A 23,504-nucleotide genomic window follows, 5' to 3' on the forward strand; every position below is an offset into this window, starting at 1 on the left:
AACCATGACCTGGATGACTGAGAATCTCTTCAGTCTATCTATCTATCTATCTATCTATCTATCTATCTATCTATCTATCTATCTATCTATCTATCTATCTATCTATCTATCTATTTAATTTGTCTTGTATGCCGCCCACTCCCGAAGGACTCCGGGCGGCTCACAATAGACAAGGGAAAGGGGGAAAACTAGACAAAGACAACACTTTAAAAACAAAACCACAACATTCACAATTTCCGTGGGGCTGGATATTTCACAGGACCCCCGGCCAGTTGGAGCAGCCAGGACTTGGTGGCTTTGCGGAAGGCTGGGAGGGTAGTAAGGGTCCGGATCTCGACAGGGAGATCATTCCAGAGGGCTGGAGCTGCAACAGAGAAGGCTCTCCCCCGGGGAGTCGCCAGCCGACATTGGCTGGCAGATGGAATCCGGAGGAGACCTAATCTGTGAGATCTAATCGGTCTATGGGAGGTAATCGGCAGGAGGTGGTCTCTCAGGTACCCAGGTCCAATGCCATGTAGGGCTTTATAGGTAGCGACCAGCACCTTGAAGCGGATTCGGAGACTAATGGGTAGCCAGTGCAGCTCGCGGAGGATAGGTGTGACGTGGGTGTACCTGGGTGCACCCACAATCGCTCGCGCGGCTGCGTTCTGGACTGCGTTTTTGCTATATAATTTGGGATGAACACCCTTGGAATGATGTGGGAGTAGGAATGGATTTCCAGAGGAAAAATTGCAGACTACAGGAATCAGGTGACCCCGAGGACACAGAGAAACTTCCAAGTGCTTCAACCACCCTCTAAAAGGATGCAAATTCCTTGCTGTCTGCAAGGAATATAAATCCTTCCATTCCCTACCATCCTATCAGAGCTGAAGAAGGTTCTTGGATGATTCTTCAAAAGGAAAAGAAAACAGAAAATCCAGTTGCCTCCTAAAAAAAGCACTTTTGAGACAACCACGACCTGGATAACTGAGAATCTATAGACTCTCAGAGGAAGTAGTTGGGGCAATGGATGAATAACAAGTTGGAAGGCTGAACTGGCTGCTTTAATGAATAGTAGAGAGGGATTGATTTTTCACATTGTCCAAATCGCTATGTTCTCCAGATGGTCTGAGGGACCTCAAACACTGTTGCTAAGTATTTCGCTTATGCAGTGTTTGTTACCCAGAGCACAACCATTAGAAATCTTCAGTTATTTTATTATATCTGTTTTATTTAAAAAAAAAAAAGGAGCTTTAGAATACTCTGCTTTCAAACACACATTCATGGATCAAAATACAAGAATCTTCCTGTATGTATTTTGCAAAACAAGGGGGACCATTTTAGCTTCATGAGGAATTTAGCCGTTGATTCAACTTCAAGCAAATAATTGTAGACAGACATATTTTCATAATTCCATTTATATTCATACTGAAGTCTTCCCCATATAAATCGATACAGGAACACAGTTTCATATTAAAGCATTTCGTCCAGGTACAATTTACAGCATATGAAAATTTTTTATAGCACTAATAAATGAATAAAAAACTAAATGATTCGTGTAAAATGTTTATACACTTTATGTACACACACCAAATCACAAAATTCAATTCAAAACACCTCCATCCATGACTACCGTGACAGACTTAATAAGCTACAGTACAAGATTTATTTTTGGAAAGAAAAAAAAACAGGAAAAAAAAAGAGAAGAAGCTTAGAACTTATTTAAGCACTTACTGAAATCTGGATTGTTTACAAAAATTTAGAAAACACAGTTCAGAGAGAAATACTCCAGGTGTAATTAGAAAAGTCTTGCAAACCGCCTTTTGGGAATGACATCTTAACATTGAATTTCAACCCATATCTTCTCAACTGCAATCCAGCTGAAATATGCACAAATGGGATCATTTTAGAGTAAGGCTTAGAGTAAGAGGGATATATCTCTTTTCTGGAAGCTCTCCACAATGCAGTAGCTTATTGCTTGTCCTTTTTATAAAAAAAAATGTCGTCTTCTCTCTCTCTCTCGCTCCCTCTCTCTTTCCCTCCCTCCCTCTCTCTCTTCCTCCTTTCCTCCCTCTCTCTCTCTCTCTCTCTCTCTCACTCACTCCTCACTCACTCTCCCTTGCTGCCTTCTAAAAAAATAACCCTAATTCCCAATTTACAGACAGTTCCCACTAAATGAAGCTACCAGACTCAAATGTTTCAGCATTTGGGTAAATGCGACTGGTTTTTATAAAAATTTGGCTAGAATTTGTCTATGGAGATTCACAATTTTTCAGGTCAAGGTTTGCCAAAGGTGCTTCCCCCCCCCCCCCCCAAAAGTAACTGGACTGAACTGGTTTTTTTTTCTCCTTGAAAACATTTCGCTTCTCATCCAAGAAGCTTGTTCAATATTTTCAAGGGAAAAAAACGAAGAAAGTCCAGTTGCTGGTTGAAAAGCACTTTTGGTCCAGCTGGACTCCTAAAAGTTTTGTTTTTTTAAAGTCACTGAGCAACTTCCCACTCGTGAAGGAAGATGCACTCTAAAGCAGTGGTCATCAGCTGGTGTGGTCCATGGACCACGGGGTGATCCATGAGAAAATTTTGGTGGTCCACAGAAAAATTATTTGCATTTTTTATATTGCACTAAATACTATTTATCTCTTTTTTTTAAAGTAGTCCATGGGATTTAAAATTATGAATTTTGTGGTCCCTGAGGTCCGAAAGATTGGTGATCTCTGCTCTAAAGGATGATGTGGTCCAACAAATAAGAGATCTCCAGTGTCTTCCTTAACTAGAAGAGAAACAAAACAGGCTTGCTGTTGGAAACAAACCAGGAATTGGGGTTTTACGGAGATTCTGGTTGAGTAAGCAAGGCAGTTAAGCCAGCATTTCTGGTTCCTTAAGTCAGTGTTTCTCAACCTTGGCAACTTGAAGATGTCCGGACTTCAACTCCCAGAATTCCCCAGCCAGCATTCGCTGAGAAACACTGCCTTAAGTAACAACAATATCAGAAAAGAATCAGACTAACCTTTTCTCTTTATGCATATAGACCGAAACCCCAGGGATATTTTTTTTAAAAAAAAAAAAATCTCTAATAGGCGAGCCCTGGATTAAAATCATCTCACTCTCTTAAAAAATAAAAAGCACTCAACCTCAAGCAACCGTAAAAGGGGGAGAAAAAAATGAAAACACGGGAGAATTCTTTGGTTAGAATAACTCATCCGAGTCTGCCGCTTCAATGCAAGAATCAAAACACTGTTAGGTCTTAGCCAAATTTTGAAGGACCAGGAGATTATATTGCAGCATACCCTAATTTGGGAACCAGGCAAGAAATATCTTGATTTAGTCTGGGCAAGAGAGAGTAGTGGCCTTGGGTGCTTAATGCCAAAAAGATGAAATCAACAGAGTGGGGGGGGGGGGAGAGGAGAGGGAGGAAGATGTCCTGCTGTTGTGCTTGTCTTTATTTAGTTAAAATTCTGCATCCTGATCTGCGGGGAGGGGGGGGGGCGAGAGAAATACTTTTGGGGGGTTCTTTCAATGTAGCACCAACTCCAGCCAGCTCCTCAAGCACGCAGAGTCCTATTTCTACACTGAGGAAGAGGATGAGGAGGGGAGGGTGGGGTTCAGCCTCATGTCCCGGCTGCCTTTGGGAAGGCAACCCCTTCCCCCAGCCTCGCTCTGAAAGCAGCCCACTTCAGCAACCTGCCCTCACCCCGTCCCACGGCAGGTTCTTTCAACCCTAAAGCGGGGACGGGCTGCTGCAGGAGGCCTGGGGAGGGGGGGTTCGATCCCCGGAATCCTGCGTGGGGGGAGGACGTGAGAATTCCACGGAGGTCTGCTTTTTCCAGCTCGGATCGGGGACCCCGCGTCCCCCCCCACACACACAGCCCTCCACCCCCAGCCTGCCGATGCAGTGCGCAAAGCTCGCCTTCTGGTAAGAGAGGAAGGTGCGGGGAGCTGAGCCACTTCTCCGAGTCCCACGCGGCGCCGGTCGGGAGATGCTGTTTCGAGATGCCGGGGCGCTCGGAGGATGCCGGCGGAACGGAGTCCCCTCCGCTCGCTTGCTCGCTCGTTGTCCCGGGCAGCTTTGGCCCCAAAGCTACTGAAGCAACCGGGGTGGGTGGGGAGCCAAAGAAACGGACGAGAGGGAGAGCGAGGGGTGCAGCAACAAGGAAGCCGTCGGCCTCAAAGAGTCAAAGAGGAGAAGCCAGCCACCGAGCAATTGGGCGACGTTGAGTAGGAGGCCGGCTTAAAAGTCTCCATTGCCCGCCGCTAGTCCCGAGAGCAGCGCGCCGCCCCGTCTGGGAACAGGGGAACTCCTCTCCACACGGGGGACGGAGATCTTGTTTGGAGGGGAGGCTGCTTTAAACTGGGGCAGGGCCCCCATTTAGACCCAAGGACCCTTGAGGGGCTGGGCTGATGGAGGTTCGCAGCTGGTCCGCTTTGCTAGACGGGGAGAGCAGCGCCGACGGCCCGCGGGCAGGGCAACAGGAGAACCGGCCCGTGGGAGGCTCGGCTAGGGCAAAGCGGGGGTTCTCCGGCGAGGACCCGGATCTGTCTGCCGCAACAGCCCCGCAGACGGCCGCCTTCTCCCCCACCCAGCCCCGGGGACGGGCCTCACTCGCGGCAGAAGACGTACTCGGTGTAGCTGGTCCAGATCTTGTCTTCGGCGGGGCCGCCTTGCTCGGGCCCGAAGGCGCAGGTGCCCGTGGAGGAGCAGGCGGCCATGCGGAAGCCGGCTTCGCTCAGCCGGTCGAAGGCCTGCTCCAAGAAGTTGAACTTGAGGTAGTAGCGGGCCGTGTAACGCTCGGGGGGCCGGTCCGGGTCGCGGCTCTCGTTCAACGTCTCGCCGAAGACTTCTTTGGCCAGCGCCGTCTTGCCGCAGACCGTGATGCGCGCCACCCGTCGGAACTTGGCATCGGCTTGCGCGTCCCGACCGATGGTGTAGGAGCCCCGGTAGCCGATGGTGATGTAGCCCGAGCGGCGTCCGCCCGCGACGCCCCCGCCGGCGTCCAGGGAGAGCGAGGTCGCCAGCATCGGCGGAGGCCCCGACGGGCTGCGGCCTGAAGTCGGCGAGGTGGCCGAGGCCGGCGTCTCGGTGAAGTCCGCTTCTAAGTAGCCCAGCCCCGACGGCGGCTCCTCGGCGCAGACCGAAGAGTCGCGCAGCAGCCCGGAGAAGCGCGGCAGGCCCGGGGAGGAGCCCGAGGCGGCCAGACGGCGCACCAGCTCGGGCAGCTGGAAGTACTCGGCCTCGCGGCGCAGGCGGTTGCGCTCCGGGAAGCCCTCGGGCAGCACCAGCTCCTGGTCGCGCAGGTAGTCCAGGACGTAGCGGAAGAGGGAAGCCGTCGCGATCGAGAAAGAAGCGGCCTTTGGCGTCGCGGGGCAGGTCGGCTGGTTCTTGCTGGGAGAAGAGGCGCCACAGAAGCGAGCCGCGCACCGACAGCACCGTCCCTCGGCGGGTCACGTACACCTGCCCGCCCACGTTCAGCTCCACGATCTCCGGGATGGACTCCGACGACGGGGACGAGGTCAGCTCAGAGGCCGTTGGGGCTCGAGCGACGCCGCTCCGGGCGCCGCCGCCGCCTCCCCCGCCGTTGGGGAGCCCCCGGGCACTGTCGGCTAAGGCCATGCCGGTGGTCCCGGGCGAGGAGGAGGCCCTCGGCCGCCGCCTGCGCTCCCGGGGACTGCGACCGTCGACGGCCCTGCTCCGCTTGTTTTAAACCGGCCGTTCCTCGACCCCCCCGACGGTTCTGCGTGCCTTTTCGCGCGTGGCTCCGCTGGGCTGCGGCCTCCGGGCACTGCCGGCGAGCCAAAGGACGGGGCGGCGGGGCTGGCTTTATGTAGCTCCGCCGCGCTGCCACCGGCGGGAGGAGCGAACGGAGGCGGCCGGAGGCTGACGTCGCTCGGGCACTTCCCTGCGCGCCTGCCTCCACCGCTTGCGCGGAGCCGCGGACGACGCGCCCGAGCGCCCACCCTGGCCGCGCGCCGCCTTGGACCTCTGGAGGATGCCGGGCAGCGGCGCTTAGCAAGGACGCCGCCGCGGGTCTCCGGCTCCCGTCACTCCCACGCGAGACCCGGGAGGAGCGCGGGCTGCAGGGGCGTACGGCCCCCGCGTGTCCCGTGGGCTGCCGCGACCCGCCCTGGGAGGAGCCTGGTTTGGTTGGGTTGGTAGAGGGGGATGTTGGTCGGGGTCGTCGCGCGGAAACCTGGAGCGAAGGGGGTGGGAGGGAAAGTTCCGCTCCCCGCGGGGTTACGGCTAGCCGCTGGGGACTGCCAGACAGCGGAGAGAGTCGGGGTCTACCCGCTCCTGGTTTCTGGCAGCGCTTCCTCTGCCCCCCCCCAACCCCTCCCGGCCGGTTTCCCTTCCTCTCCACTCCTAGAATAAGGTTAGAGTCGGGGCTTCGCTTTTACTTTCTAAGCCTTTTCAGACAATATGTCATGTTAGGATGGGATAAGGTAGGGTAGCAATAGCAATAGCAATAGTTAGACTTATATACCTCTTCATAGGGCTTTCAGCCCTCTCTAAGCGGTTTACAGAGTCAGCATATTGCCCCCAACAACAATCCGGGTCCTCATTTTACCCACCTCGGAAGGATGGAAGGCTGAGTCAACCCTGAGACGGTGAGATTTGAACAGCCGAACTGCAGAACTGCCCGTCAGCTTGAAGTAGCCTGCAGGGCTGCATTTAACCACTGTGCCACCTCGTAGGAATAGGGAATAGGAATAGGAATAGGAATAGGAATAGGAATAGGAATAGGAATAGGAATAGGAGGGGTGGGGTGGGGTGGGACGGGACGGGACGGGATAGAATAGAATAGAGGATAGGATAGAACAGAACAGAAGATAGAATAGAACAGAATAGAACAGAACATAGAATATAGAACAGAACAGAATAGAATAGAATAGAATAGAATAGAATAGAATAGAATAGAATAGAATAGAATTCTTTATTGGCCAAGTGTGATTGGGCACACAAGGAATTTGTCTTTGGTGCATAAGCTCTCAGTGGACATAAAAAGACAAGATACATTGGTCAAGAATCATAAGAATCATATTCGGTCCTTCTGAGAGGTTTCTCTGGTGATGCTTACACCAGTGGCTTGCCTCCAGAAAGATGTTGAGACTCTAGACAAAGTGCAGAGAAGAGCAACCCAGGATGGTTAGGGGACTGGAGGATGAAACTTATGAAGAACGATTGCTGGAACAGACATGATAGCAGTATTCCAATATTTGAGGGGCTGCCACAGAGAGGAGGGGGTCAACCTGTTTTCCAAGGTACCTGAAGGCCAGACAAGGAATAATGGATGGAAACTGGACAAGGAGATATTCAGCCTAGATAGAAGGAGGAACTTTCTGACAGTGAGAACAATTTAGCAGTAGACTTATATACCGCTTCATAGGGCTTTCAGCCCTCTCTAAGCGGTTTACAGAGAGTCAGCATATTGCCCCCAACAATCTGGGTCCTCATTTTACCCACCTCGGAAGGATGGAAGGCTGAGTCAACCTTGAGCCGGTGAGATTTGAACCGCTGAACTGCTGATCTAGCAGTAGCCTGCAGTGCTGCATTTAACCACTGCGCCACCTTGGCTCAACAATCAATCCATGGAACAGAAGTTGCCTTCAGAAGTTGTGGGAGCTTCATCCCTGGAAGCTTCAAGAAGAGACTGGACTGCCATCTGTCAGAAATGGTATAGGGTCTCCTGCTTGGGTGATGCAGGGAGGGGTGTTAGACTACACCTATAAGGGCCCTTCCAACTCTGTTGATCTGTTAAATTGTGAGTGCTGCAATACTGGAGGTTTTTAAGAAGTGATTGGACAACTATTTGTCTGAATTGTTGTAGGGTGATGAAAAAAATTAACTTCCTACATGGGTCTCCTGCTTGAGCAGGTGGTTGGACTAGAAGACCTCCAAGGTCCCTTCCGACTCTGTTATTTTGTTATTCTGCTTTGTCTACCCATTTCTCCGGGCTTTCCCCTAATTCCAACAGCTAGTTTTCCACTTCTGGATTCCGGAAAGTTCACCATCCATAGTCTCTGCACCCCTCTCCAGTACCTCCAGATCCTTATTGTGTTTAATCTCCGTTATTAGCTTTCTGGGTCTTCTAGAGTTGAGGGGAGGGTGTTGCAATTTTCTGATTGAAGCTGCAAAAACTCACAAATTTCTCTGCTACAGACACAGGTGCGTATGCTGCATTATAGGCCTGAAGGCAGGTAAAATAAAGGAGAAATGCACTTCTCTTCTTAAAGCTACACCCTCCCCATCTATCAGTAACTGCCATAACTGTTTGTGTGTGGTGGGTTGCCTGCTTAGATAAGAGTTCAGTTTTTCCATATTTGGACTGGGTGAGTGAAATTGCTAATGCCTCAGAAAGCCATGCAACTGATTAAAGGTGAATATCTATTTAAAACTGTAGGAAGTTAAAACCCAGCCCTCTCCTAGAAGAATGAAATATCCTAGGAAATACTGAAAAGGCAGAATATTATATTTCCCTAGAGGATGTGAAAAGGGAGAAACATGTTTTAAAGACAAAATAGCACCCTGCAGCTTCCTGCCCACCCCCCTTTGTCACTGGGCCATTAAAGCCTGAGGTAGTCTACTTTACATAATAAAGGTAATAGCAGCCTTTCACAGAAACTCACCATGTGGCAGCTGAAAACTCATGCTCTCCTGGGAATCTGACTGCATGGCCCCATGGGAGTCTGACAACCAATCAGAATACATTTCTTACACAGGAGCAGGAAACAGAGAGGTTCCCTAGCTCTCTTCTTCACCCAACATTGAAGCATGTGATCACCTTTTCTGTTCAGGACTCAAGCCATGTGGTCCTGTCCACCATTAAACCATATTTCCAAGCAGCCTCCATGTCTCCAGTGTCTTTTTCCCCATTTGGAGCCGAACCCAGAAGGAAATTTCTTCCAACAAAACAATTAAAATCGGTACAGTTGAAAATAACAAGCAAAGAGCACTGGAATCAGCCACCTCTTCAAGAAAGGAATTTCCCTACGTGCTTTTTTTGGAGTGGAGGTGAACTGCCAGGCACAAGAAATCAGCAGCCAAGGAGGTTTGAACAAAGGCAGGTTTAATGCAGGCGCACACCGTCTACAAAGGTTGGAACTATTAATGTTCAAATGAAATTGGTGATAGATAATAGTCAATAGAATTCAAGGTGGGCTGGACTTAGGTCTCTGGTGGGTGCGAAGGGGCTGGAGACTGATGACATGTTTGACTCCTCCCTTGGGTTCAGCCTGGTCATGAACTTGTATTCCTTGAGCTTTTTATCTTCAGTCTCTGCAGCTGGACTTCTCAGGCAGGCTGACTAAGGATGCATGTCAGGAAATCTCAGAAAGGAAGGAAGGAAGGAAGGAAGGAAGGAAGGAAGGAAGGAAGGAAGGAAGGAAGGAAGGAATAAAAAAGAAGGGAGGGAGGGAGGAAAGAACAAGAAAACAGAAAGAAAGAAAAAGAAAGAGAGGAAAGAAGAAAGGGAGGGAGGGAAGGAAGGAAAGAAAAAGGAAGAGAAAAAAGGAAAGGAAGGAAAAGAAAGGAAAGGAAGGAAGGAAAAGAGAAAGAAAGAGAAGGGAGAGAGAAAGGAAGGAAAGCAGTAAAAAGAATGATAAGAAAGAAAAGGGAGGAAAGAAAAAAAGAAAAAGAAGAAAAGGAAGGAAAAGAAGGAAAGAAAAAGGAAGAGAAAAAAGGAAAGGAATGAAAGAAGAAAGGAAAGGAAGGAAGGAAGGAAAAGAGAAAGAAAGAGAAGGGAGAGAGGAAGGAAGGAAAGTAGTAAAAAGAATGATAAGAAAGAAAAGGAAAGAAAGAAAACAAAAGAAGAGAAGGAAGGAAAAGAAGGAAAGAAAAAGGAAGAGAAAAAGGAAAGGAATGAAAGAAGAAAGGAAAGGAAGGAAGGAAGGAAAAGAGAAAGAAAGAAGAGAGAGGAAGGAAGGAAAGCAGTAAAAAGAATGATAAGAAAGAAAAGGAAGGAAAGAAAGAAAAAAGAAAAAGAAGAGAAGGAAGGAAAAGAAAGAAAAAAGGAAGGAAAGAGAGAAAGTGAAAGGGAGGGAGGGAGGATAGAACAAGAAAAGAAAGAAGAAAGGGAGGGAGGAAAGGAAGGAAGGAAAAAGGAAGAAAAAAGGGAAAGGAATGAAAGGAAGAGGAAAGGAAGGAAGGAAAAGAGAAAGAAAGAGAAGGGAGAGAGGAAGGAAGGAAAGCAGTAAAAAAGAATGATAAGAAAGAAAAGGAAGGAAAGAAAGAAAAAAAAGGAAGGAAGGAAAAGAGAAAGAAAGAAGGAAAGCCCATCCCAGGAAAAAGGGATAAGAGCAGAAGTTTGGTGACCACAGAGCCTCAGGCTAGAATGATGCAACTCTGGGACAGGAAGGAACTGGGAGCTCCTCAAATTCATTTGAACGTGGAAAGCCCAAGGAGCCAAGGCGCCTGGCTAGAGGGATCCCAGCACCTAGAGAGCCAACATTGAGCAGAACGCTACCAAAACGAATTGCTAGTGAGGTCCAGAGAGATGAGGAACATCCTTTTGTCTGGAAGCATTACAGCATCTTTGGTTGCCTTTCAGCAGAGGAAGGGGTCAAGGAAGCTGGCAGGGCCCATGTTGGGAGGGCATCTCCTTTCCCAGGAAAAATCTCTTCGGCGTCCAAGCAGGCAAGCTGGGCTCTCAGAAGGAAGAGGTGGTGTCTCTCCCCCCCCCAACACCCCCCCAAAGTTGACCTTTAGGAATAAATAACTAGCAAAGACGCTGAGCTTATCGATCAGAAAGGGTGGCAGTTTGGCGGTTCGAATCCCTAGCGCCACATAACGGAGTGAGCTCCCATTACTTGTCCCAGCTTCTGCCAACCTAGTAATTCGAAAGCACATAAAAATGCAAGTAGAAAAATAGGGTTAACCACCATTGGTGGGAAGGTAAGAGCGTTCCGTGCCCTTCCGCGTTTCGTCATGCCAGCCACATGACTACAGAGACGTCTTCGGACAGTGCTGGCTCTTTGGCTTTGAAACGGGGATGAGCACCACCCCCTAGGGTCAGGAACGACTAGCCCAACTAGATGTGTGAAGGGAACCTTTACCTTAACATCAGAAAAGCTAAGAGACCTTTGAGCTGCTTGGAGGTCAAAGCTTGCTGCCCCTCTTGGCACAAGCAAGGAAGGGCTGACCGTTGGCCATTGTGTTCTTCTAGGACACGGGTATCCAGCCTGGGGTTCCCAGGCCATTCGCCCTTGGGAGAATTAACCAGGATCTGTCTGGCTTTGCTCCGGAATTAGTCAATGTTGGTTAACTGTGGGTAGTTGCTGCCCTCTGCTGGTGACACTGAAGAAACAGACCTGAGAATCTCTACAGACTTGAAGAAACAGACCAATTTCACAAGCAGGCTGGCAGCCAGTCTCTCGTTACTGGTGTATTTGACAAGTTGCAACCCCCGATGAAGGATGATTAGGGTCAGCATGTCTCTCTGAGTTCAGGTAATCAGACTCACAGCATCCAGAAGGTCAACAACAATACGTGAAAAATCGCACAATGTGGAAGACAGGAATGAAAGGAGGGATTGTAGAAACAGATTTAGGGGCCATTCGGAGACCCAAATTACAACTAAAGATGGTTGTTTAATGTATTATGTATAAATGAGCAGGTCTGCCTCCTCTATTAATTATAACTAAGGATGTGCATCCTCTCTCTTTCTCATTCTTTCTCTCATTCTCTCTCATTCTTTCTCTATCTCATTCTCTTTCTCATTCTCTCTCTTTTATTCTTTCTCCTCTCTCTCATTTTTTTCTCTTTTTCTCATTCTCTGTATTACTTTCATCTTTCTCTCTTTCTCCTTTATTTTTTCTATCTCATTCTCTCTTTGTCATTCTCTCTCATTCTTTCTCTACTTCATTCTCTTTCTCTTTGTGTCTGTATCTCTTATTCTTTCTCTCATTCTCTCTTTTAGACACTCATTCTCCCTTTATTCTCTCTCACATCTCATTCTATCTTTCATTCATTCTCTCTTTCAGACTCTCTCATTCTCTCCTTCATTCTCTCTCTTTCATTCTCTTTCTTTCTCTATCATTCTTTATCTCATTCTCTTTCATTCTCCCTCTTTCATTCTCATTCTCTTTCTCATTCTCTCTCTTTTATTCTTTCTCCTCTCTCTCATTCTTTTCTCTTTTTCTCATACTCTATTACTTTCATCTTTCTCTCTTTCTTCTTCATTTTTTCTATCTCATTCTCTCTTTTTCCATTCTCATTCCCTCTCTATTTTACCCTCTCTCTTTGTATCTGTATCTTATTCTTTCTCTCATTCTCTCTCTCTTTCAGACACTTATTCTCCCTTTATTCTCTCTCACATCTCATTCTATCTCTTTCATTCCCTCTCTCTTTCAGACGTTTTCTCATTCTCTCCTTCATCCTCTCTCTTTCATTCTCTTTCATTGTTTCTCTATCATTCTTTCTCTATCTCATTCTCTTTCATTCTCCCTCTTTCATTCTCATTCTTTCTCATTCTCTCTCTCTTTCATTCTCTATCATTCTCTTTCTCCCATTCTCTGTATCACTTTCTTTCTCTCTTTCTCCTTCATTCTTTCTCTATCTCATTCTCTCTTTTTCATTCTCTCTCTCCTTCATTCTCTCTCTCCTTCATTCTGTGTGTGTGTGTGTGAGAGAGAGAGGGAGAGGGAGAGAGGGAGGGAGGGAGGGAGGGAGGGAGGGAGGGAGAGAGAGAGAGAGAGAGAGAGAGAGAGAGAGAGAGAGAGAGAGAGAGAGAGAGAGAACTTCACCACTCCAACACAGGCTTCCCCTTTCCTTGAAGGCTGCCTTGTGGGATTCTGAACGGAGGAGAAAAATCACAGGGGCAAATTATTCTGATCAGCAGCCGACGATTAGGAAGCCAAATATTTGCCATCCTTTTGAGGGAGAAGATTCCCTCTGGAGCTGCTCCCGCTATCTCCAGAAAGGACAACCAAGCGCCACAACAGAATTAGGAAATAAGCCCACCCCCCCCAGGTCTCCTTTTCCTTCTGAGACCAAATGCTGGCATGCAGATCCTTCCTCGCCCTTCCCGAGAGACCCTCAAGGCTCCACCATGGAATGAGCTGGGGAAGAGACCCTTCCGCGGGCAGAGTGCATCCCGCTAGGAAAACATGGGAGGAGCACTTTCCAGGAACAGGCGGAGGAGGCAGATGAGGACACGTTCGGGGGATGCCACAAAGAATTCGTTATGGATTTTAATTTAAGCAAACCAGGATCTGTTTTTAACGGATTAACAGAGTTGGAAGGGACCTTGTAGGTCATCTAGTCCAACCCCCTGCCCGAGAAGGACACTCTACACCAGGGGTAGTCAACCTTTTTATAACTACCACCCACTTTTGTATCTCTGTTAGTAGTAAAATTTTCTAACCGCCCACTGGTTCCACATTAATGGTGATTTATAAAGTAGGGAAGTAACTTTACTTTATCAAATTCATAAAGCAGAGTTACAGCAAACCCCTACCACCCACCATGAAAGCTGAAACGCCCACTAGGGGGCGGTAGGGACCAGGTTGACTACCACTGCTCTACACCATACTTACTGTTTGCAAGTGCGACGAGCCTGGGAAGCTACAACACGGCACACAAGTGAAAAACCAGAAGAGGGGCTTTTGGCCCGGCCTCCCCATTATCCACCTCTGAATGGTGAGGCCGGAAGTGATTTGGCCTTGGACCAACCACTTTCGATGGATGAAAGGGACGGAGCTGTCAGCCTTCTCAGAAGTGCTGAAGGAAACGGCGGAGGCAGGAGGGCGACTCACCTTTTGACAGTCAAGAGTTTCCACGCCACCATCAAACTTCAGGTTTCTTCTCTCTCTTTTTCTTTTTAAAAAGTCAAGGAAAGCTTCCTCTTCATTTTATATTTATTAAGAGGGAGTAAATCTTCTTTTGGGACCAGTTTTTAAAAAGTGGTGGGATCTTCTTCTTCTTCTTCTTCTTCTTCTTCTTCTTCTTCTTCTTCTTCTTCTTCTTCTTCTTCTTCTTCTTCTTCTTCTCCTCCTCCTCCTCCTCCTCCTCCTCCTCATTCCCCTTCTCCCTCCTCCTCCTCCTCCTCTTCTTCCACTCTTCCTCCTCCTCCTCCTCCTCATTCCCCTTCCCCCCTCCTCCTCCTCCTCTTCTTCCTCTCTTTCGCCTCCTCCTCCTCCTCATTCCCCTTCCCCCTCCTCTTTCTCCTCCTCCTCCTCTTCTTCTCCCTCTCTTTCTCCTCCTCCTCCTCCTCATTCTCTCTGCTTCCTCCTCCTCTTCTTCTTCTTCCTCTTCCTCTTCCTCCTTTTCTTCTTCCTTTCCTCCTCCTCATTCCCCCCGCTTCCTCCTCCTCTTCCTTTCCTTTAGATAGCTACCAAATGAAATAGAAAACCCTTTCCCAATGCATAGGACTGACATTTATCAAGAGCTGTGTTAAACCACGGGCTTGAAGTAGAGGTTTCTGCCCCGTGTTACCAATCTGTTGTGTTTCTGTTCCGCTAACAACAGCAAAAAAACCTGTTCCTAGGGCTGGTTCCTCTTCTGCAAAGGGTAGCCCACAAATTCCTTTAAATGCTTCTGCTATAATATCAGAAGTTAATGGCTACCTTTAGCCTCTATCATCCGGTTATGGGGCCTTGTCTGTATCAAGATATATTATCTGTTTAAACATTCACCAAGTTCTCTCCCCAGCGATCTTCCCTTCCTTCAACAAAGCAGCTCTCTAGTGACCAGACCCTCAAGCCTGGGACTCAGCTGCCTGGCTGGGTGAAAAATCTGGAGGAGCCATGGTTAGTAGGTGAATTCAGGGCCCTCATTCCCATTAAGTGGCACAGAAAGCTGCTCCTTCAAGTCTAGATTGAATGTGCATAGAAGACCCTGTGGATGTCACAAAATATCCCTTCCAGCCTGTAGAATGATACTATGAGCCGCGGTGGCACAGTGGTTGGAGTGCAGTACTGCAGGCTACTTCTGCTGACTGCCGGCTGCCTGCAATTTGGCAGTTCGAATCTCACCAAGGTTGACTCAACCTTTCATCCTTCCAAGGTGGGTAAAATGAGGATCCAAATTGTTGGGGGAAATAAGATGACTCTGTAAACCATTTAGAGAGGGCTGTAAAGCACTGTAAAGTGGTATATATGTCTAAGTGCTGTTGCTCTTGCTATGAGAGCCAGACCCTTTTGAATCTGAATATGGGATTCAACCTTGAGACTCAAGGAAAACTAATGGGAGGACCTGTAGGCTTAGATGATGTCACTTCCGGTGGGGATTTCACCCTGTTGGACCAATGGTTGAAATAAATATGAATGTTTTTGAAATGAAAAAGCAAATAGAAGAATTTGATCTATCATTGTACTTGAATCTATTCACCAGAAATCTTAAGAATGCTAAATCTCAGAAACGTCTAGCTGGAGACCCATCTATCCTGGCTTTGATTCCGATCCTTGATAAACAATATACTTAATGCATTTCTCCCAGGGTTGGAAAAGACAAAAGAGAAAGGAAATCGTCAGCCATCACGCAGCCATCATTGGTCAAGAGACGAAAGGGTGTTTGGCGCTGTACAGGGGTGGATTTCAACCAGTTCGCGGCGGTCCCCGGGAACTTCCGGGAACGGCGAAGGGCCCGCTTGCCCGCCCGCGCTCCTTACCCGGTTTTGACGAGTTCTGCGCTTCCACGCATGCGCAGGACGCATACAGCACCTGCGCGATCCTCCAGGAGCAGCTGGAGTATCGCACAGACGCTAGTACGCATGCGTGCACTGCGCACAAGGACGCCGCCGGCCCCATTCCAACCGAACCGGTTGGAACGGGGCGAGAAACCCACCCCTGGGCTGTATCTATGTTTAATCTTTTCTGCAGAAGCTCTAGCAGATGTGTGTCTGTGTGTGTGTGTGTTATGTGTCTGTGTGTGTGTGTATGAAAATAGTGTTTTGCCAGAAGGATGTTTTTGAGATATTCTCTGTATTTTCCTTATTATTTCTTTTTTTTTTTTCATGGGAGAAGCATTTTTTTTATTGAAAATTTTTTAAAAAAGCTTTTACAAATATTTACCTCCCCTCCCCCTCCCAACCTCCCCCCCAACCCCCTCCCACCCCCACCCACCCCCCGACTTCCCAGACCAAATACAGGGTATAAATCTTTAACAAACATATTCTAAAATAAACTAAAAGAAAGTTAGTATCCTCTTTCGTTTGTGCTTTAACTCCTCTTTTGTTAGGCTAACTCTAAACAGATTATATCATTCCTTGCCTTTTCAGTCATCTGGAATTTCTTAGTCCCGTATTTATTTTGAATATAGTCAATCCATCTTCTCCACTCCAGCTTATATTTCACATCTGAGTGGTCCTTAAGATATGCTGATATTTTAGCCATCTCTGCTAAGTTTGTGACTTTTAATGTCCATTCTTGAATAGTAGGCAAATCTTCCTTCTTCCAGTATTGCGCCACCAACAGTCTTGCTGCCGTAATTAAGTACAAAATCAAGTAAGTCTCTATGAAAGTACAATCAATAAGAGATATTCTCTGTATTTTCCATCTACTAATTTTAATGATTGCACAAACAAGCTCCTTGAAGTATATCTCTCTCCCCCCGTCTTCCTCGACTTTCTCCTCTCCATCCTCTCTTTTTCTCCTCCTCCTCCTCCTCCTCTCCTCCTCCTTGTTGTCTAGAGGGAATTTTAGGGAATGGTAGCATCCTAGTGAACCCAGGTTGTCAACTGTCCTTACATTTGTGACTCCAACAGATTTTCAGTCCAACTTGGGAGGACAGTTAGTAGCCCCCTCTGCTTCTGGTTCATTGGTATGAGAAAATAAGACACATTTACAAAAGGTTTACCCTTGAACTGTGAAGGTCTCACTGCTCAGAAAACTAGCATGTCCCTTTTCAATGCGTGAATCCAGAATTTCTTTTTTTTAAAAGTTTATTTATTTATTTTTATTTTTTACAAACGTATCAATGCGCAAACAGTGCGGCCCATGGGTGTCATGGTTCCACCACAAAACCACGGTAGACAAAAGCGCGCTCGACGAAAGCGCGTACGTGACGTCATCACAGTGTGACGAAAACATCGCGCTGTGATCGGTAAATGTAAAATTAAAGCGAAAACCTTACCCTAACCCCCCCAAACCTAACCCTAAACCTAACCCTTAACCTAACCCTGAACCTAACCCTAAACCTAACCCTTAACCTAACGCTAAACCTAACGCTAACCCTTAACCTAACGCTAAACGTAACCCTAACGCTCTAAACCTAACCCTAACCCTTAACCTAACCCTAACCCTAAACCTAACCCTTACCTTTATGTGAATCGGCTTGCTTTAATTTTATTTTTATTTCAATTTTTAATTTTTTCATCGCGCTGTGATGATGTCACGTACGCGCTTTCGTCAAGCGCGCTTTTGTGGACCGCGGTTTTGACGGGTCACGGGGTGTCATACATTCTAATACAAAATAAAACTAATAGCATTAATCATAGTTATTACTTTCAACCAACTTATGTATTTCTAATAGTAATACATATTTATGTAAAGTTACAATCTGTCACCGTTTGATTATTCCACGTTTTCTCTTATTATTGCTCTTAAATTATTATATAAAAGTGCATACACTAATATTCCCCTTTTCTCTTATTTCTGTCTCTTATTTTAACTTTTAATAATGTCATCCTTTGTTAAAAAAAAACATTTTTTCTATCCTACCTAACTTCTTTTTTCTATATGAATTTTTATTTTAAACACATAAACACATCAGCAAAAACAGACACACGTCTTAAAACAACATAGGAACAAGAAGTTCCATCGTATATCATACAGCAGTTCCGTATTGGTTTCTTTGCAGTTAGTGTTTTCCCTTCTATACATTTCTATCTTGCATTCATGGTCTCCTTATTCGTTATCCATTTTTATGTACAATTCTATATTTATTTATACTTAGCTATTTATAACCAAATATTGTTTACCTCTATTGTGCTTTATATTCTTACTGTCATTTATTCTCTTACATACAATTATAGGTATACATTCACATAGTTATTCTTTTTCTTTGCCATTCTTATACTATTGTTATTCCATTTAAAAGGTTATAAGGTACAGTTTGGATTGCTTTGTTTACCATCCCTAGCGTCTGTTGTACCTGTTGTACAGGGCGGGGCATAACCTTTTCCTAGGGGGTCACAGCAACACTTGTAATAACAACACAAATAATTCATACACCATTCGAAAGCCCATCAAAAACTGAGTTTATTGACACGATTTAATAGTCAGTATGACTACCATTAGCCCTTCGAACAGCATTCAAACGAGGTGGATAAGAACACAACAAATCTTCAAACAGTTCCGTTCGATTTTCCAGATTTTTCAACACAGTTTCCAAATTCATTCTCAAAGTTTCAACCGAATATCGATTTTGACCTTGCTCCTGAATCATCAGAGCTTCCACTTCATCCTTAATTATGGCCCCAATGTTCTCTGCCGGATTGAGATCTGGTGAATTTCCCGGCCAGACGTCATTGCCCCAAAATTCGACATCCAGCATCGCGAGCCTCTCGAAAGGCAATGCATTTTATTCTGTCAATGATCCTTTGTTCTTCCGAATCGAATTTTCCAGCCATTCTTAAAGCAAATTTAACATTTAATAGCTCATTCAATTCAGTTTTTTATGGGCTTTAAAATGAGGTGTCGCGGAAGTTGTAAACTGCTGTCGATCTTGCTGTGACCCCCTAGGAAAAGGTTATGCCCCGCCCTGTATACACTAATATTCCCGTTTTCTCTTATTTCTGTCTCTTATTCTAACTTTTAATAATGTCATCCTTTGTTAAGAAAAAAACATTTTTTTCTATCCTACCTAACTTCTAATCATGTCATATACTTACAAAGAAAGAGAGGGAAAAGAAGCATATCAAAACAACACTAATATTCCCCTTTTCTCTTATTTCTGTCTCTTATTCTAACTTTTAATAATGTCATCCTTTGTTTTAAAAAAAAACATTTTTTTTCTATCCTACCTAACTTCTAATCATGTCATATACTTACAAAGAAATAGAGGAAAAGAGAAGCATATCAAAACAACACCAAAAAAAGAAAAATCATCTCTCCATCATCTCTTGCCCACTTCGATACTTTAATTGCTATGCTTTTTTTTTTCTTTTTGACTTGTAACAAGTCACTCCAGAATTTCTGATGGTTAGAGAAGAAAAAACCCTCTTATCTCTCAGGAGTTCTGTGTAAAATGTAGGTTAATCTGGATCCTAGATGTCTAAAGAGAGAGTTACACAACACAATACAACACAACACAACACAATACACACACACACAAGATTCTTATCTTGCGATGGGCTTTTTGGCCTGTGAACCATTTATTTTGGAGGTCATAAAAAGGAGAAGTTGGGATGGCATAACGTTAGGCAACCTGAAAGTGAAACGGATAAACTGGCGTGAAGAAAGTCATCCTTTCGTGTTCAAGGGAGTTTCACAAGTTCAAACTTTTACAGGAAACCTCGTGTTTGCGGGAGAAATGCAGCCCTACCCAGAAGACAGTCTGAAAGAAAAGAGAAGAAGGAATAAGGTGGGTGGTGGGAAACAAGAGGAACAGACAAGTTTGAGGTGGGACCCGTAGAGTCGTTCTTAGTGGAGATCATAAGGGGAAAGTTCTCTGAACCTCAATTGTACACATACTGAGCTCTCTGTTCTCCAAACTGAAGAATGAATTGTGCTGTTTCATGACCATAATAAGGATTGGCCTCGGGCTTGGCCTTGGGGCTGGGGCTTGGAGCTGGGGGCTTGGCGTTGGGGCCTTGGGCCTGGGGGCCTGGGGCTTGGGCTTGGAGCCTGGGGCTGGGCCTTGGGGGCTGGGACATGGGGCCTTGGAGGCTGGGGGCTTGGATCTGGGGGCTTGGCGTTGGGGCCTGGGGCTGGGCCTTGGGGCTTTGGGCCTGGGCCTTGGGGGCTGGGGGCTTGGACATGGGGCCTGGGGCCTGGCCTTGGGGGCTGGGGACTTGGGGCCTGGGGCCTGGGTCTTGGGGCTTTGGGCCTGGGGCTGGGCCTTGGGGGCTTGGAGATGGGACCTTGGGCCTGAGGGCTGGGGGCTTTGGGCTTGGGCCTGGGCCTTGGGGCCTGGCCTTGGGGTTGGGCCTTGGGGCCTGGGGCTGGGCCTTGGCGCTTTGGGCTTTGGGCCTGGGCCTTGGGGGCTGGGGGCTGGGGCCTTGGGGCCTGGGGCTGGGCCTTGGCCTTGGGGCTTTGGGGCTGGGCCTTGGGGGCTGGGCCTTGGCCTTGGGGCTTTGGGGCTGGGCCTTGGGGGCTGGGGCTTTGGGCCTGGGGCTTGGGCCTCGGAGCTTGGCCTTGGGGCCTGGGACTCGCGGTTTGGCTTTGGCTTGGCTAATGAGTTGGGAGCAGGGGAGATTTTGGATCTCCTGCTTAAGACAACAATGCCTCCGCTGTCATAATTGACAGAAAGTAAATTTATGTATTTACCTGCTTTCTGGATTGGCACAAAACGTAGCCAAGAGGTACACACTTGTCAAATGGAAGAAGTCAAGGAAGCAGGACAGAGTTCAAAAGTACTGCAAGTTTATTTCATGCTGCCAATATACAAGAATCGGAGGGTCAGTCCTGCCCCTGTGACTACATTTTTGGAGTGAGGCATAGTTTTACTAAAGTCAAATGAAGTACAGCAAAGCAAAGCCAGGTCCGAGGTTCCCACACCAATTCCCTAGTGAAGACCCTTGTTTCCCAGTCCTGCTCTCCCACTGATCCCCATAAGTCTAACCATATTCAAACCAGATGTTTTTGGAACTGCCATCCTTGGAATGCAGCTGCATTCTTCTCTCTGGCTGGCTGTCCTTGAAATGTTGCCTCCGGCCGGCACAAAGTACTTTGGAGGTGCTCCTTTCCCCCCTTCCAAATTGTGACCTGTCAAAACCGCGCTCGACTAAGCCGCACCCGATTAAACCGCGTCGCTGACATCATCAACAGGGCGACAACAACCAGCGCGGAGAAAGAAGGGCGCTTTAAATAGCGCTTTGAAAGCAAGCCCATTCAACTTAAGGTAAGGGTTAGGTTAAGGATTAGGGTTAGGTTAAGGGTTAGGGTTAGGTTTAGGGTCAGGTTAAGGGTTAGGGTTAGGGTTAGGTTAAGGGTTAGGTTTAGGATTAGGTTTAGGGGGGTTAGGTTTAGGTTTAGGGGTTAATTTTAGGTTTAGGGTTTACAGCGTGCTTCTGTCTCCGCGCTGTTGTCGCCCTGTTGATGACGTCAGCTATGCGGTTTAGTCGGACGCGGTTTAGTCGAGCGCGGTTTTGTGGTGGAACCCTTCCAAATGGCTTCCCTCCCCTCCCCATCATCCATGGCAGGCTGGCACTGAAGTGAGGAGAACACGCGAGTGAGGTGGCAGATCTAACCCAGAGTATTAATGATCAAGGCAAATTGGTGCTCCATAAAAGTCAATGGACGTCAAGGAGAGGCTGAATTTAGGTCTATTATGAGATGTAGAGATTCCAGGCTGATGATGCATTTGACGCAACCTTTGGGCTCAGCTACCTTGTCTCCTACAACACTACGATGAAGGGCAGAAAGAGCAAACCAAGGTTTAATGAATAAAAGTTGACTTTTTTCACTGGTGCAGCTGCTGGCCTTGTTCAGAACATTCTAGGAACTGTTCTGAGCTAGGCTTCCCTAGCGACACGAAGCCGAGTCCCCGTCCCGATAAATCCCTTTTATTTAATTTACAGTCAATTCCTCTCCAGCAAAGTCCCAACCCACAGTCTTTCAAGAGAGTTCACAATTACCGAACTTTATCAGGCTTGGAGAGTGGCCAGGCCGATATCTTTCAGACACCGCAATATTTGGCAAGAATGCAGGAATGAATTAATTGTCTCCTGCAAACTCCACTCCCCTTTTGCTCCTCTTTTATTTCCTCTGGGAGGGGCCATTCTCTGTCCACCTGTGGTCTTACTCCCAACTCAACTCTTGTTCCTTAGCTGTTCCCTTCGTCTGGTAACTCTGCGCATGCACACACTGGGAACAGGATCCAGCTGTTCGTCTGCCTCACTGATGTATGACTCTGAAGGCAGCTGATAACTGGCATACGGCTCTGGCCCGTCTCTGCCTCTGACACAGAGCCCTCATCAGAGCCTTCCCCAGACTCCAGGAATGGCCCATTTTCCTCCCCAACCTCCTCACTGTCCTAATCTGCTGCCAGCTCCACTGGCTGTTGGCGGGCCACAACAGGAACCCACAGTCAGATTTTTTAGCAGCCAAGATGGTCCCCAACTGAACTGGATGGAACAACTCCAATTTTCCAGCTCAGGTGGCGAATGGTTTCCATGGATAAAACCTTCCTCTTCCTTCTTCTAGTCTCAACATCTCACAACCCTTTGGATAGGTTTCTCTGTGAAACTGTCTTTCAGACTTTGGACTCACTGCCCAAATTACGGACACCTGCCAGAGGCTCAAGGTTTAAAACAAATGAGCAGAAGGCTCAATCAGATGTCTTAAGTTGGGCTGCATCATTTTGAACCATGCGTGGATGGACCGAGAGATGCTCCTTACCATTGGCAGACAGACATATACCAGTAGCCCTCTACTTACAACAGTTCATTTAGCAAATGTTTGAAGTTACAACACTGAAAAAAAGGGGCTTAGGGCCGCTGCAGCATTCCCAGGGTCACGTGATTGAAATTCAGACACTTGGACACTGACTCACATTTATGACAGTTGCAGTGTCCCGGCATCACGTGATCCTGTTTTTTGCGACCTTCTCATGAGCAAAGTTGATGGCTAAACCAGATTCATTTAACAACCGTGTTACTAACTGAATCACTGCCGGGATTCACTTTACGGCGATGGCAAGCAAGGCCGTTCAAGAGGGTAAAAGTCGCTTCACAACCGTCTCGTTTAGGAACAGAAACACTGGGCTGAATTGTGGTAGTAAGTCGAGGACTGTAGCTGCATTTTGGCCATCAGGCTGACAAGACATAGAGTCTGCTGCTGTCGCTTCTACTGTGGGAATCCTTGTAAATATCCGTTGGGTCCTTAGGCAGGAAAGCCTCACTTGAGAAAGAGGCTTGGGGACTCCCCTTCAGCTGTGTCCTTTCATAACACACAAGCGCCCCGGGGATAGGTGGGGGCCTAAGTGCGTCACTCACAAGGCTTTTTTGGAAGTCGAAATCATTTTGTCTGACTCAGCACGTGATTTGCTGTTAACACAGTGACAGAGCCTGTTGCAATTCGGGGCAGCAGTGGCCAAAGAGCCATGTCGAGCAGGGAAAATTGCAGATGTTGAAAGGCCATTGGTAGTCGCCGCCCATCACTCCTCCTCCGACATGTATAAAAGGAAGAGGTTCAGTGCTCTCCAGCCTGGGGTTTGAAGGCACAGGACATCATCCGTGGCATCATGTGGGCCAAGGTAGGTTCTTCCGTGTCTTGCTTCCAGGAGGAGGTGTGGATGCTTCAGCTGAAGCAGAGGAGACAGGGGGCTTAGGCAGGGAAGGACGTGGGGCTTTGTCTACAGGAGGTGACAGACCTACCGTATTTTTCAGAGTATAAGACGCACCTTTTTCTCCCCTAAAAGAGGGTGAAAATTTGGG

At 47.3% G+C, this 23,504-nt stretch overlaps 1 protein-coding gene across 1 annotated transcript; it reads right to left on the reverse strand.

The window, feature by feature from the left end:
- Positions 1-3,978: 3,978 nt before the first annotated feature.
- KCTD12 (potassium channel tetramerization domain containing 12) lies at positions 3,979-5,806 on the reverse strand. Its single transcript, XM_014056286.2, is given in 2 exon segments — positions 3,979-5,295; positions 5,297-5,806. Coding segments are annotated over 2 exon segments (1,011 nt in total). The 5' UTR covers positions 5,588-5,806; the 3' UTR covers positions 3,979-4,575.
- Between the last annotated feature and the right edge of the window lie 17,698 nt (positions 5,807-23,504).

This window comes from Thamnophis sirtalis, unplaced genomic scaffold, assembly GCF_051295495.1.
Source record: "Thamnophis sirtalis isolate CommonGarterSnake01/CBP01778 unplaced genomic scaffold, rThaSir2_p1.2 scaffold_12, whole genome shotgun sequence".
Classification (NCBI taxonomy): Eukaryota; Metazoa; Chordata; class Lepidosauria; order Squamata; family Natricidae; genus Thamnophis; species Thamnophis sirtalis.